Source organism: Charadrius vociferus, unplaced genomic scaffold (assembly GCF_000708025.1).
Source record: "Charadrius vociferus isolate BGI_N301 unplaced genomic scaffold, ASM70802v2 scaffold244, whole genome shotgun sequence".
Taxonomy (NCBI): domain Eukaryota; kingdom Metazoa; phylum Chordata; class Aves; order Charadriiformes; family Charadriidae; genus Charadrius; species Charadrius vociferus.
Window position 1 is genome coordinate 1,134,180 of NW_009648822.1, and position 16,467 is coordinate 1,150,646.

General features: G+C 38.5%; 1 protein-coding gene across 1 annotated transcript in view; it reads right to left on the reverse strand.

Moving 5' to 3' along the window:
- GPR98 (G protein-coupled receptor 98) overlaps positions 1-16,467 on the reverse strand; it is a 272,395-nt gene that overhangs the window by 81,293 nt on the left and 174,635 nt on the right. Inside the window, exons 84-85 of the mRNA XM_009886852.1 lie at positions 9,101-9,217; positions 1,539-1,717 (exon numbers count right to left, since the gene is read on the reverse strand). Coding sequence (XP_009885154.1) covers positions 1,539-1,717; positions 9,101-9,217 — 296 coding nt within the window. The remainder of the gene's footprint in view (positions 1-1,538; positions 1,718-9,100; positions 9,218-16,467) is intronic.

The window sequence follows — 16,467 nt, forward strand, 5'->3', positions numbered from 1 at the left end:
GACATCAAAAGAAAACAACTGTGAAACTGTGGTTCATTGCATAATGATACCATCAGGCCAGTCTGACTGCAGTCAGAAGACTTGATTAAGCTACATACATTTCTTGTGTTTACTATGCACAGAGAGGCACTTTACCATGAAGAAAACCACAACACTCCTGCTCACCATGTTCTGCGAAGAAATATCTAAGTGTATGGCAGGTGTAGAGCTCCACAGCACTCCCTGATGGAGCATGAAGATTAGGAATGGTCTGATATTGTGAAACTCAGAGACTCTTCTGAGTTGAGAGCTGGTGTCTGTTAATGTGGGACTAAACTTTGGCTAACATGGTTAGATGGCTTCCAGTACCCAATTTTAGATCTAAATCAGGTATCTCTGCTTATCGCACACTGTACATATGTATATATACGTATATACATGTGTATATACAAGTAACATTTATAAGTGCACATGTATATGGATATGGATATGGATATACTCACACACACAGACATTGAATTTCAGTATCTATTTCTTACAGCAATTCCTGTTGTATGACAAAGAAAGAGGATACTGATTTTTTTTTATTTATTTAATGGAATGATGCACACTGTATCTTTTATGGAAGATAGATGGATACTCTCCTGTTTTGGTTCTACTCTGCAAGCACCCTCATGAGAAGTTTTCATAAAAAGAATTTGTATACTCTTATATTATTTTAAAAAGGAGCTGTGTGTTTACTCTTTTCTGCTCACGAAGCATGTAATATGACACAAAGTGAATAAGCATAATAGCCTCATATCCTAGAATAGCTATTATCATAGATTAACTTTGCCAGAAAAGGGTCCAGAGTAAAAGCAGTAGAGAAGGAGAACAAAAATATTTATCTATGTATCTTTTCACTTAAACATCTCAAGTTCTATGATGATGTATTGTTTTAATTAGAAAAGTTTTCTGAGGTTATATTTAGCTTTGAAAGGGCTGTGCTAATTATTGGCATTACAGCAGTGCTCAAATTGGGAACAGTTCGGAATATAACATATTCAATATTCCAAGAGAAACACTTCAGGAAACATATTTGACATGTGAATGCAGTAACATTGTTTTGCAGAGAATAAATTTAATAACCTAAGAGACGGGGTTTTAAGGCTTGGTATCGCGGTGTTTTTTGGTTTGGTTTTTTTTTCAAACAGAGAAATGAAATGGAAGAAAAACACAACCTTGTGCAGCAGTAACCATTTCTATCCTTTACCCTGGAATGGCACAGTCTCAGAAAAGAATAAATAATTTCCCTGCAAAGCAGACGTGCCTGAGCTGGCTCTGCCCGTGCTCAGCCCAGGATGGAACTGTGGAGAAACTGGAGCAAAGCCCAACCGCGTGGAAAGCGCTGCATTGCATAGGGGTGACATACATGCTTCATCTCCACCAAAGGAGGAATCCCCTTCCCCTTACTGCATTTGGCTGTACGCATACCCCCTTCCCTAAATGCAAGCAGATTAAATATGTAACAATACAGAGAGTACAATAGCTAGCTCATGCTTTTTTAAAGGAAAACTTACAGATCACTGTAGACAAGGCCATAAATCTGTGCCGTGCTGTGATGATAGATTCCTCTCAGGATAATTAAAAGCAGGATCACAACAAAAGCTGGAAGCCCCCAACTCAAAAGGAAGTAAAGCAGATAGCGCCGCTCTGTGTGTTCGTCATTCATCACCAGGACGTACCAGAAGTTAACAGCCTGAAGAAAAACGCAGAATATTAATATTAACTTGGTGGATGATTAGTTATGCCCAAAAAACGAATCACTCTGAAAGTCACAATACAGCATATTTCTGTCCCAGCGTATGTGTATATATAAACATTTATCAAGATAAATATTTTGTTCTCATTTACTTCTCTTAAGTAATCAAAAGACTGATTAAAAAATAATTATGCTTATTTATATAAATGTTAGATTTGGAATTAAGACTATCAGAGAGGAAGGGATGCCCTGTTTAGTAGAAAATACTATTTCTGCAGTGCAAAAATAGCTTTGTGGTGCAAAAGCACGTTTCTTCTTGGATCTCAATACCTCCACAGAAAAGACTGACATATAATACTGCTAAATCTGATCTATGTTGAATCTTTTTATACTATTGTTCAGCTCTAGGTCTCTTCTTATAGGAAATGCACAAACCTCCTTCAACGGTTCTGGCTCTGGTCCAGTTCGGGGCTCACCAGAACAAGAGAGACATGGAGCGAGTTCAGCAAAGGGCCATGAAGATGATTAATATCTCCTACGAGGAGAGGCTGAGAGAGCTGGGACTGTCCAGCCTGGAGAAGAAGAGGCTGTGGGGAATCTTATCCATGTGTGTAAACATCTGACAGGAGGGAGTGACTCTCCTCAGTCGTGCCCAAGGGCAGGACAAGAGGCAAAGGGCACAAATTAATACACACAAAATTCCACCTGAACACAAGAAAAAGCTTTTTTACTGTGGAGTGAGCCAAGCACTGGCCCAGGCTGTCCAGAGAGGTTGTGGAGTCTCTGTCCTTAGAAGTAATCAAAACATAACTGAACATGGTCCTGGGCAAGCTGCCCTGGCTGACCCTGCCTGAGCCAGGGTGTTGGACCAGACGGTCTCAAAATGCCACTGCAACTTCAATGGTTCTGTCATTCTGTGTAATATTTGTATAAGAGTTTGAGAAAAAACTGCAAAAAGTGAATGTAAATTCACATGCATCTCTGCAACAATCTGTGTTGTCTTATGATCAACTCATCATCAAAGAGCGTAACTAAGAACTTAAAGACATATGAATCAAAATGAAGAAGTGGAATAGTCTAAATTTCTTGAAATAACGGGCAGTATGAGCAAGGAAACCCTTCAAGTAAAGCAAAATACTTAAAGTTTAGCTTGGATCTTTGCATTTGCTTTAAGAGGTTAACAATTGAAATGCTTTCCAATGTGCTAAGCATTTTGTTACACACATCTACACACACTACTACTTTCTAATAAACACAGCTATCCATAATAAGAATATGCCTTTAAAATATTTCTTCACATCCTCCACTTCTAACGCATTATATTGGCTATAGCTCTGCATATTATATAACTATTTTTGGCCTTTGATATGGAGTGAATGGAGGATTATTTTTGCCTTTTTCTGTCTAGAGGGCATCGAATTCAAGCTTGTGCCTCAAGCCAGACATCTTCAGGCACCCATTGATCCTTACGCAGTCATACTCATCCCTCCATTGTCTACACTGGATGTTCATTCAAAAATGTTTATTTATATGCTTAATTTGCAGCTGTCTATTGTTAGGCTAGGTAAAAGCCCTATACAGTGACAAGTGAATTGCAAAGTGATTATTTGTGTTTGTGAAATTTTGCAGATTCCCCTCAGCCAAGGGTTTGTCTACCAATTTCTTCAGGCAGGCTGAATTTTCACAATCAAGTACTTAATTAGTGGTTTGTGGATTTGTTATGTGGGTATCATCAGTTAATTTTCATTACAGTATTTTTCTGCGATTTATATAGCATGAATATACAATACTTTTTCATGAATCATAAAGCACATCACATGCTAATAACTTGTTTTAAAAAAAAATATTAGTTTAGTAAGCACTTTAAATGCTTCCCTAGGAAATGGCATTTTATAAATATGTCCATTGTATGTAATTATATTATTTATATAGTAATTATTATGGAATTTATTATTTTCATTTGGTGATCGGTGCTATGTGAACAAAAGCAAAGTTTGTTGTCCTTAAAGAACACAGGAAAATCCTACCATATAACTGTTACTATCCTGTGTAGTTTGAAAGAACACAGAAAAACTGTTAACTCCATTTTGGACATTCACAGGAAGAAAACATTAAAGAGATGAAAATGGGTATTTGGAAAAAAAATCCACAGTCTGTGAAAAGATTTTCCCTAGTTAATGGTTGCTCTCTTCTCTCTTAACTTTTGCATGGGATTAAGTACCCTTTCAAGATTCTGTTTGTCACCTTATGCCAATAAACATTCTTCAAATTACACACCCTTGTAGTCCTGACCAGGCTGTGCCTCACAGCAAACACTTCCAGACAGAAAAATCCTTGAACTGATTTATGCCATTATGCTCAGGGATTGTTGGTTCTACTAATTCTGACAATCTGGTGAACATTGTTCTCAGGCATCCAACTGAGACTGCTTTCTAAGAAATTGTACCTCATGTCCTTGCTCCGTGTTTGTTTAGCCATATTTACCTATCTCACCTCATTTATCACAGAAGAACACTTTAACTCCAGTGCTGCTGCAAAGATGTAAAGGGGTTTGGAGAGCTCACCATCTCCTGCACAGTAACATTTCTATCTCGATAATTATAAGTTCTTCAACCCTTTTTGATGTTCCAAAATTTAATCAATGAAATACAAAGAGTGGAACTAATTTTAGCAAATCCTTTCCTGTTGCCATGCCGCAACAATAACCAGTTCTACAGAAGAATGAAATGTACAGTCCATTTCCCATCTGCTCACGTGGAAGAACAAATGTACAAGTTTTGATTGTTCTTATGTAGAATGCAAAACAATTACGAATTCAAATAACACTCTAATGAAACAATGAGAACTTCAGTGAAGCTTTTTTCTTCTAGAATGAGGCAATTAATTGACATTACCTTCCCAACACTGGGGTGCTTTTCTTTATTTCTTTATTTATTTGTCCCTTTATCTTTAGTGATAATATGTGGATATCTGGTATCAGCTGCAAAACACTTTAAATAGTCTTTCCCAATGCAGTGGGAAAACATATTTCCTTTCTTCCTTCTTTTTAGGAATGGTCACAGCTTTCATTTTCAGAATGGCTGAATGCTTTCATATAATTCCTTTTCCAAAGCTGTTAAGCAGTCCATAAATCATTCTTAAAAAGAAGCATTAAACTTATTGTAAGATAAGTACTTGTCCTATGAGTCTGCAATAAATTTATAGAAAATTTAAGGTGCCATTAAATCCAAAAATGAGGAGGATTCAGGTATGGGTGACAGCAAGCTCATGACATTCACTCTGCTTTACTTATTGAACTGCTACTTTTGCTGTTGATTTACTCCACTGTAGCAATGGCTCAAAAAATTACAAAGAATCCACCTTTTCCCACCACTTTAGTCTATGTCAGCATTGTCAACTGAGAACTACACAATTTCATTTTTTTCCTCAAAAGACAGCTTTTCAGGGTTTTTTTTGGTAACTTTTTAATTATTTTTTTTTTTTGTAACAAGTTAGAAAATGCTAAAATAATAAAATTATTTTTCCTGGTAAATGGTCGTGATACTCCAGATTTGTCATGGGAAGAACAATGGAATACAGAAAGGCACCCTCGGTGTGTGCTCCTAAGGTAAAAACGCAGACTGGGTTTGAAAGTACAGGGCTACGATGTAGTAATACACATTTGTATGAAGGGACATTTGCCAGGATGAGACTTCTGAATTTCAGACATTAATATAAGGCAAATATTTCAGGCTAAGCTCACTCTGTGGGCACAAAGACCCACCTGCACCTTGCTTACTCCTTTCCTTCTGCAGTCAAGAAAGCTTCATCCCTAAAAAAATGGGTAATGATATCAACATTCTGCAACTAAAAAAAATCTCCCTATAAAAGCCAAGAAACAAGACAATGCAATACAGAGGGACAGGAACAGTCAGGTAAACAAGGATGATTTGACGTGGCCTTTGTTCTGACTCTGCAAATGGACCAGATGATCTCTGAGGTTATCTCCGCTCCTGCACTTCAGTCAATACATGGGTAGTAGCTACGTGTGTAGTACAAATACTGCTATTGAATGAAGGACTACAAATATGAGAAGCTAAAAATGGAAAAAGAATTAGAAAATGAAGCTATAGAATTTATTGTTGTAACAACTATTAAAATATGATAAAATGCTAAGTGTAAGTACTATACCTAGCAATACAGATGGAATGGTTAGGACAACAAGGTAAGGAACCTGTCCTACAGCCTACAAAGTGAAGATCTTTGATCTGGACTACAGAACTGAATCTGTATAGGTCCAACTGTACTGTTAAATCTGTGTTTTCCTACAGACTCTTGTTGCTTCGAAATGTTGCTCCATCACATTTGGATCACTTAAAATTGTCCAGACTTTCTGGATGTTTCAGTTCGCCATACCTGCACGTATCTGCATGCTGCTTTCACTTGAATATCACAGTCACCCGCTTCTCTATGCAGTGATAAGACTGACACTCGTGGATTTTTATAACATGAGTTAGTGATCAGGCATATGCGCTACGCTACACGGCCTCGCAGAGGGCAGTGACTGCGTGAGTGACACAGAATCTGTTTCCCAGACAGAAGTATTTAAGTCCCATTTAAGTATAAATACATTATTAATTCTGTGTTCCAAATCAAGTCATGTGTAGTAAGTACACCATGCTGAGAAATACGAACGTTCATTTCCCAGGCATTTAAACCTGCCATTTAGACAGCAGTAGCATCTCGACTTCCCAAATCAGTCTGGTTTTCCCTTGGATCGACAAGCTTTGCTAATACTGTCATGGGGACCAATTCAAGTGCAAAGATGTCCCCAGCACTCCTTCAGTGCCCTGGCATTGCTTCCTCACTCTGCAATAAGAAATATAAATTCAGGACCTATTCTCAAGCAAGAGGAGTAAATTGTAGCTGAGGGCTGGGTTGATCTACTTTCCAGATGATTTCTTTCCTTTTGGGTCTTTAAAACTTCAGGAATTATTCACAGCTGAAGACTTGCACCTATGAAAAAGGGCAATCCTCCTCACTCAGAGTTTTATTCCTGGCGGCTTTTGTCAGCTTATACTCAGCAGGCTGTAAAGGACTCCCTCTTGAGCATCTTTGTCCCCTTAGATCTGCATGAAGAGTCTCCATGACAAACACAAGCCTGAGGCTCCACTAAACGCAACGGGACACGCAAGTTATTAGGAAAGAAGTTCTTAGGCAAAAGTCTACTCCAATAAGTATAACAATGGATTTCAACTACAGCCATAAAAATGACCAACTGCTAATAGCCATGCAATTTTTTGTCATTACAAGAGATTAGTCCTTGGAAGAGCAAGCATTCGAAATGTGAATCCTTTCGCAACTTAATGTAATGTAACATGCATAGGATGGGAATCATAGAATCATAGAATGGTTTAGGTTGGAAAGGACCTTGAAGATCACCGAGTTCCAACCCCCCTGCCATGGGCAGGGACACCTCCCACTAGACCAGGTTGCCCAAGGCCACATCCAGCCTGGCCTTGAACACCTCCAGGGATGGGGCCTCAACAACCTCTCTGGGCAACCTCTCTGGGAAGACGAAACCCTATCAAACACTGAGCAGTCAGGACATGAGTAAAATGACCCCAGTAAAATGGCGACTTAAAAGCATTACTTTTTCTCTCCAAAATAGTAAATGTTCAAGAGATCTGAAGCGATTTAGGAATGAAGTGAATGAGCAGCTGTGAAGAAGAATATAATGGATAGCTCACAAACTAATTTGGGTTGGTTAACTTCAGAGAAAGTCATAAGCCAAGGTAGGTGAAGCAGAAGTACAGTATCAAAATGTCTGTATTGAGATAGCAGAAAGTAACATCCACTGCAGAGAATATTTAATCTCGCTAACTGTATAAATTCAGGAAAACCAAGAAGAATAAAAAGAGTGTTAGTATCACTAGGGAGAGAGCAGTTTAGTCTGTGCTCCATTTTTATGAGCAGTTACAGCTGCAGTGTACATGAGAGACCATCTACTTGTCACTTGCTAAGACCAAGGAGCACAGTGGAGCTGTTGGAGAGGATGTTGGGGTTCTCAGTGAAAGAAAGCCTGGCGTAATCCCAGGAAAACACCAGATATCACATGAATGTCCCTGGCAGAGAAAGCTGTATTTAGATCTAGCCTAATTTGCAATTCTTGGTTTGGTCTGACAACCTGCATATCGGAGGATTTGTATGGTAATATATGGAGCTGCATATATAAAGCTGTATGCTGTAATAACTGTGCTATGGACAAATCCTATTAAAATAACTGACAAAGAAATGGCGTAATTCACACATTTGTACTAAATATACATTTCTAGATGAGGATATGATAATGTATTTTCCAAATAACGTCATAGCTCATTATTTTGACTAACTTACAACTATTAATTTTCAGTAACAAATTCAATTGTTCATGTCCCACATTAGTTCAATTGTTTTTTACACCATTTAGTATTCTATACAGTGTCAAAAGAGCAACAGAGCTGGTGAGGGGTCTGGAGCACGAGCCTCCTGAGGAGCAGCTGAGGGACCTGGGGGTGTTCAGCCTGGAGAAAAGGAGGTTGAGGGGAGACCTTCTCACTCTCTACGACTACCTGAAAAGAGGGTGTAGCAAGGGGAAGGTCAGTCCCTTCTCCCAAGTAACAGGTGATAGGACAAGTGGAAATGGCCTTAAGTTGCACCAAGGGAGGGTTAGAATGGATATTAGGACCAATTTCTTCACCGAAAGGGTTGTCAAGCACTGGAATAGGCTGCCCAGGGAAGTGGTGGAGTCACCACCCCTGGAGGTATTTAAAAGATGGGTAGATGTGGTGCTGAGAGATGTGGTTTAGTGGTGGGTTTGGCAGTGTTAGGTTGATGGTTGGACTCGGTGATCTTGAAGGTCTTTTGAACCTAAATGATTCTCTGATTCTACAAAGATTTATGAATGTGTATACTCCTTATTTTGATGCAAACTTATGAATGTATGTTCGTCAGTTACACGGGTCTAATGACTAAAACGCTGCTGACAAAAATTACAGTGTAGTTTCCACTTCCATTTCACCTGTAAGAGATTGTTTTGAAAGACCAAATAAGAGATGCTCAGAAAAGCTCTTAACTCTAATAAAAAGAGTACTTCAGTGTTTCGAGACAGTAACTTCTACAGGATGAAGTGAGATGTGGAAATTCTTACACAGTTGTAATGGATATTAGTGGAAAAAGTCTTGATAGGGTTCAAATATTTACCCTTGGAGCCGTGATGCTTTAGGTTTAATAAAGACCATCTAATATTTTGCCTCTCTACTAGCATTGAATTGCAGAGACACATCTACTACAATATATTAGAAACACAGTCTCAGTTACAGAGGTTTTTGGGGAAGGGGTGAAAAAGACTAAGAGACCAACCTGAATAAGCATCCAGCTGAACTGGCAGAGGTAAAGGTAATGAGTTACAGATGCAAGGGCAGAGCAGCTCTCCTCTGAGAGGTGTTGGCTCATGTAAGCAGAGGCCAGAAACGAAATCTGCAGGGAAAAAAAAATCAATACATGCATATTGGAATTAAACAAAATTCATTTAATAATAATTATAATAATGAGAAAAATAATATCTTCAGTTTGGATGTAAAATATACAGACTGTTACTGTTCCAGAGACTCAGAAGACATAGCCTGGACATTTAATATTCACCCAAACCAAGTGGCTCTTTAACACTGCCAGCCACAAAACTAGCTTTAAATATTTGCAGACAATTTAGTATCCATTACATCTGTACCTGAAAAAAACTGTAGAGAGACTTAATACTTATTTAATATTGTTCCCCAGACTAATTGCCATACCACGCTAGACACCAGTTTTGTAACTGAGGGTGGAGATTTTCCTCCATAAAATAAAGCGATGCGTTATCTTCTGATTTCAGTAAGGCCAGAAGAAATCTTATCAAGCAAACAAACAAACTCAAGAGGCATTTAGTGTCTTCAGATGGTCAGACATGCGGCAGTATTATACCCCACCACATAAGACAGCGCCACGGGACAAAAGGGAGTAAGCATTTCTTCTGTTGCCTGAGAGCAGAGCAGGATTTCACACTCACAAGGCAGATGCAAGTTTCTTTCTGCAGACGTGCCAAATGTCAAAGGACTATACGCTGGCCGCATAAGTAGCCAATGCATTGTGTAAGGAACAAAGGTATTCTGACTGCAATGAACGCTGCTAAATAATTTCAATATAGCATTTAACACTAAATCACAACTCAGAAACTTTGAGCACTGCTTTCTGTGAATTTCTTTACAAGTAGTTCTACAAGCAGACTTCATTAAAGCATTCACATAAAAAAAGGCTCAATTTACCTACTGAACACCTGCAGTAACTGACAACTTTTCCTTTCCTTTGCAAGGAATACTGCTATTTTAACGAACAGCCCATTGACTTGTTAGCAATATCAATTCATGGAGACTGTGCAGACTGGTTTTATGTATATAAAATTAATAGATGGAGTGGGGAAGGACATTAAAGTATACCGAGTAATTTGGCATACATCTGGATATTGTATTTATAACAAAAAAAAATACATATATGGTATTGGACAACTCTTGCACAGTCTCTTTACTGTAAAAATATCTCTATAAAGGCAGGGTCTGTATATTGACAGATAGACAATGTTATCTCACCATGAAATGGAAGAATAGGAATGAGCAGCTGGACAGCAACTGAACTAAAAGCAATTATGAGACGCAGTTCATTATCTAAAGTAAAAAATGCACTTTTAGTATTTTATGTGTGGTTCATCTGTCTTCTGCCGGGAGCTGTAGTCTAACCATGGCCACGTAATCATTCAGTTATTAAGAGGTTAACACACAGCTTAATACAGACTGCTATTTGCCAAATGCTGATGCTGCTAAAACAAATGCCATTGTCTGGAGTGGGTTAAACACAATGGAAATATGTGTGCAATAGCCACCTTCCATCGGGGCTAACCACAAGAAATGTTTGCGTAAACAACTCCATAGCACCAGCAGAGCTCAAACAGTACCAGTAGTACTTTTCCTGAGACTTGAGCAAAGGCTTCTGCTTACAACATGCAAAATACAATACACATAGGGTGGAGAGGCTTTACCACCTTTTGTTCTTTGGAGGCTTGTGTATATATCAAGGACAGACTGTTAGGCTAGAGATAGAGACAAAGAAGGGGTGAGAACACAAAAGCAGACTGATGGAGTCCTGGGCACACCTTTTTAGCACCTTCTGGACCAAATGTTGACTTGAAAGTATTTTGCCTCTGTAATCAAACTATCATTTCTAGCCTTTTCCTGCATTTCAAGAATTTTTTTTTTAATGTTTTTTTTTTATTATTAAAAAAGAGAAATATACTGCTATGTCAACAGTTTTCCAACCAATACAATGCAAAGAGTCCAGATTTTTGCTAAAAATGCTTACCTTCATGCATACTGACTCTTGTTGAAGAAGTAAAACAGCAATATGGCCAAAGCAATTACTCAGCTAAGAATTCATTGTAATTAATGGCATTGCAGTGGTTTAGGTGAAAAAAAAAAAAAGCTAAAAAGGTAAGAGGCAAAGAAACATTTACACATTATTTTCATATAACTGCTATCTTGCATCTTGGACAGAAGATACAAATGAGAATTGGGCTATAACATAAATGTCAAATGGTAGACCATTTTTTGAAATGTTGGGAGAAAAGACTGTAGCTTATCTATGCTGTTCTGACAAACACTGGCTACCTTGGCACTTACAGCCTAAAATGCAATGCACTGAAATTCAGTAGAAACACAGGGAGGGCCGGCCACTGAACAGACCTTTCCCCCATAATATCTGAGGTTATTAGGGAAACATAAAAAAAGCACCTTCCAAATAAATTCTTTTTTAGACGTAACTGACTCAAGTCTTCTGTGCTTTGCTTAGGTTTTGACTGTACTGGGCAATCTTTTGTAATAATGAACCTATTACTTTAATAAGCAAAATAGGTACCATATATTGGAATAAATTGTTCCCCCTTGGAACATTAAATATAGATATAGATATAGACACAGATATAGATATAGATATAGATATAGATATAGATATAGATATAGATATATAGGATGAGTTCCTTTTGATACTAATTGTTCGGAATTCTTTTAACAGAGATCATACGATTTTAAATACACCTTTTCAAGCTATCTTTGTAACCCACAACTTGGTTCTATACAGAGATTATAACATAGTGCTTCTTCCTGAAACCAGTGAAGGTGGTCAGTCTTGACCCAAAATGATTTAACTAAAGGATAACAAGTGACTTATGTCACTCAAGGAGCAGACTGCTAGTTTTGTTAATTTGTGCGTGATAGTTCTGTGCCACATTAACACTTACAGTGGTAGTGTATCGTTCACAAAGTCCCTCTTGACAAAATGAAAACATAAAAGTTTAAAAATAAAAGATGATAAATCAATGCCCTTTTATTAAAGACCAAAATATCTTTGACAGGGTTTCCATGTGACAGTCATTTACTCAGTTAATTAATCAAAGGATACTGCCATTCCTTTGTAACTCTAAGACAATTACCTAGCCATCACTTGAAGGAAATTAGCACCTGGGTATTCAACCTACGTCATCAACACCAAACTATAAATGAATAAAACCAGATGATTTACAAAACTGTGTGTTCCTATATGAGGAAGAGTGCTTTTGAACTGCTGTTTCCAAGCAGTAGGCTGTCTCAGAACATCCCTGCTCTGCTAGTTAAGAGCCGTCTCCTGGTTTCCAGCCTGCACTTATTCATGGTCAATTTATATCTATTTGTTCTTCTGTTGGAAGTCTCTCAGGTTAAACAGGATTTCCTCCTCCTTTGGGTTTGCACTATCATGAATTCACGGAAAGCAGCAGTATTCTCCCTCAGACTTCATTTTTCAAGGTTAAATAAGCCGATCACAGCACAGTGCAGTACTCTGTAGAGATGCTGAAGAGGAGCTGGACAGCAGAAGTATTTTTGCTCTATGAATACAGCATCTGCCTGGATCAATTTATCTTGTTCCTCCACGTAATACTACGTACTGCACTGTGAAACATATACTCACACGTATACATTTTTTTCCTTGCATTTTATGGCAAACCTTATCACATAATCTATTCCTGGTCAGAGAATATGCAACACCCAACAAGGAGGACAGGAATGGTTTTTTATGTTGAAATCCATTGATCTGTCTTAAGAGTCTGACCCAATTTTTCAGCCTCACAATGTAGTAAATACTGAAAAAATAATTTTACAAAGACTTAAGGGTGTTTTATGCGATATTAGCTACACAACGCCTTCAAAAATACTAGAGAACAGGAACTTTCAGCACTGATATTACAAATGTTAAGTTAAAACCCTTAAGTAATAAGTAAATTAAAGGGTAAAACAAAAATAAACTAAATAATAAAACAGTAAAGTATAACCAAGTTTATACTTGATTTATAATTTTAAGAACTGCAAAACTACTTTCACATGGAGAAAACAAACCCATGAGTCATAACCATTCCTTTGTGTTGTAAGTGCTGAAAAGGCATCACATCGTGCTGGGTGGAGCAAAAAGAAAGAGAACACCTTGCTGTGCTCTAGAGAAAAAGCTGTGGAGAAGGCTAATCCAGGCAGATACAAACACATCAGGTGCCAGAACTGCTCCTGTAGCCAAGGAAAAGATCCTTCCCCAATGGGAGAAACCCGCAGACCAAGCGTCTGACTCCCCTAGAATGCTCTGGAGTGCGCCAGCGAAGAAAACCTCAGTATAGTTATGCCACATTTTTGTAATTCCTGTAAATTCCTGTCTCACGGAACGAACTCGTGAAGCTTCAGACGTTGCCTTCTTCCAGACAGATATGTCATCACGGAAATGGATCCTATCAGCAGTCATTTCATTTCTTTTCACATGAAATGATTTTTTTCTCTTTTATCAATGTTATTATTTTCTTTTAATAATTCAAAAAATCATTTATTTGTTCCATGTAGGAAAAGACTGTCTTCCTTATAAAGCTTGTTTATCTGCACTTCTATTAAAAAATAAAACAAAGCAAAGAGCCCAACCACATGCTATCTGTCATTACACCAACCCAATCTCAAAAGAGGAATAGTATCAAAGGCATAATTTACAGTGCTGTTCCTTTTGTTGGACTTAATTGCGATGAACAATAACATAGGAAAATAAACACATTAAAACTCCCATGTCCTCACCGAACTGCTCTCTTCTGCTTTGAATTTACTTTATATGGGTAAAAAAGGGGTTCTCTCCTTGAACACAGGGACACTGCTTAATAATAGTGCGTATGAATCATACTTTTTGTTACTGCTCGGTAGGTCAGGACAGCACTGATGTAAGCCGAGCGTTCTTCTTGTTTTTGTGTTCTGATATTAAACGCCAGGACAAAAATACCAACAAAGGATGTACAAAAAATGGCAGAGATTTATGGACACTAACAAAAATTCTAAGTCACTCTTCCTGGAAAAAGTAACAATAAAACACACAGCATGTTTCGGAGCACAGAGGAAAAGTTTATATAATTTAGAAGGATAAAAACACAGCGTTTAACTGGGTCAAAAGAAAAGATCGATAACTAACTTTTCATTTCATGTTTATTCTGTATTAATAATGCTAAAATAAGCAGTTAAAGTTCCTTTGTGAATTTACACGAATGCTAAATAACTTCACTGAATTGTTTCGGAAATTACCATAATTTGGACAGTGGTGCCTTATAAATGACACCAGAAAATAACAATACATGTGGGTTTAGCTTTATTTCTGCCTTCAGCTAAGTCAGTGAGCAAATACATTAAAAAATAAGTGCCTTATAAACAGCAGCTCCAAAGTATTACTGCATAATTTGCATGCATTGCGTATTTTAGAGAGATTTTTGTGTTTTTAGAGATTTTTCTGAATTATTTGCTTGAAGTACTTCAATGACACATCACGGTAAACTAGCACTTTCAGAAAAGCCAAAGATCTAGCTAACTAAAATAAAATCACGTGGAATACCGATGGTATATTTACACCACAGTGACCCATGGCGCTTTTGTGTAAAGATGTTTACACTTTATTAAGCAGCAGCAGAACTGGCAACCGTTTTAAGTAGCGATTAGACATCCCCACCATATGTTACTCATTCCCTTCCCCCAGCGGAGCAGGATGCCAGTTGGTTTCATGCTGGCTTGGGTCCCTGTCCTCTTCACTTCCCATTTTTAGGCTCAGGGACCTTTTTTTTTGGCTTCTCCGAGGACAGCGGCAGGCCATCGGAGGGTGCAGGACGCAGGATGGGAGAGTGCGAGGCACCGCCATGGGCAGCACAGCAGCTCGCCGCCGGCCGCGCAGTGGAATGGAGCCACGAGGAAGTGGTTGGGGTCGCTTCCACCCTCCACAAAACAGGTCTGCCACAAGTAGAATGGCTGTATGGTCTCTTCTTAATGCAGTTTATCCTCTTTTCCGACCCTTACAAAGAATGTGTTGAGTGATACCCGTTGAGAAGTCACACTTGATTTTTTTTTTTTTTTTTGGTAAGTAAGGAAAAATAAGGATTAGCAGGTTTTTAGCAGGTCCTAACCCATTTAGTTTTTTATACATATTCAGAGCAATGTATCTGGCATAGTACCCTGTAAAGACAGATCATATTATCAGCTCCTTTTAGGTATGGGACAAAGGGGCACGTTGCTTTGTCACTCATTACCAAACATGAGCCAGACCTCGAGACCCACTGCAAGACCCACAGTAACACAACACTTTTGCTATAACTACAATGATGCAAACAGAAGCTGAAAAAAACCCTCTTTTTTAAAAACCATCAAAACTGTATCTAGTCTTTTCCCGTTCCAAGTACTGAGACACAGGTCAGGGCAGTCTGAATATGCTGATTCAGCAGGTCCAAAACAAGCTTTTCTGATGGGTGTTGACTTTCTGTGGTTAGATGTCCCTTGCACTGCTTTCTAGCTAGAAGCTCAGATTAGACCCCGAGCAGGAGATCTGCCATGACAGATTAATTGGCTCTAGAAGGTTCTTAAGTGGGATCTGTATACGCTTAGGGGGTATATCCGGTAAAACTATTACTAAAGTGAATTTTCACTCCCTCCATTTCTGGATATAGTTTTTTCTTAAAGTTCAGGTGTAAGTTTCCTTCAATAATTGTACACAAATTTGATAGCACGACCATTTGTTACCTCTGAACTGAATTTGAGACTCTACCCAGCATCAGCGATATATGATGTTGGGTAAGCAAAATTACTGTAAAGATAACACATCTGTTTACTCCTGATGCTTTATGTAAATAGTTAGAAACAGTCAATGCCCCATGCCCCATGGCCGATGCCCCAATCCCGTCAGTGTTTAAGAGGCATTTGGACAATGACCTTAAAAACATGCTTTATCTATTGGTCAGCGCTGAAGCGATCAGGCAGTTGGACTAGATGATTGTTGTACGTCCCTTCCAACCACAACTGTTCTATTTTTTCTATTCTGTTCTCCAAATAAGCTGAAGATGAGAAAGATAAACATCACTCCCCACAGCCCAGGTGCTGGCTGGAGTAACCTGCAGCTCTCTTTCTGCCTGCATGCCCACAGGAGATGGGTAGGAATCACACCACGGGGTAGGGCAAACTCACCATAAATCAGGGTCAGGATGCAATCAGGGCTGCCCCGTGCTTAATATTTTAAGTATGGTAGCAGAGGTCTCCCATGCTTCTCTATATAACTAGCCAGCTGTGAAGGATAACCATCTATCTACCTTCTTTACAAAGAAATAGCCAAGCAGTAATGAC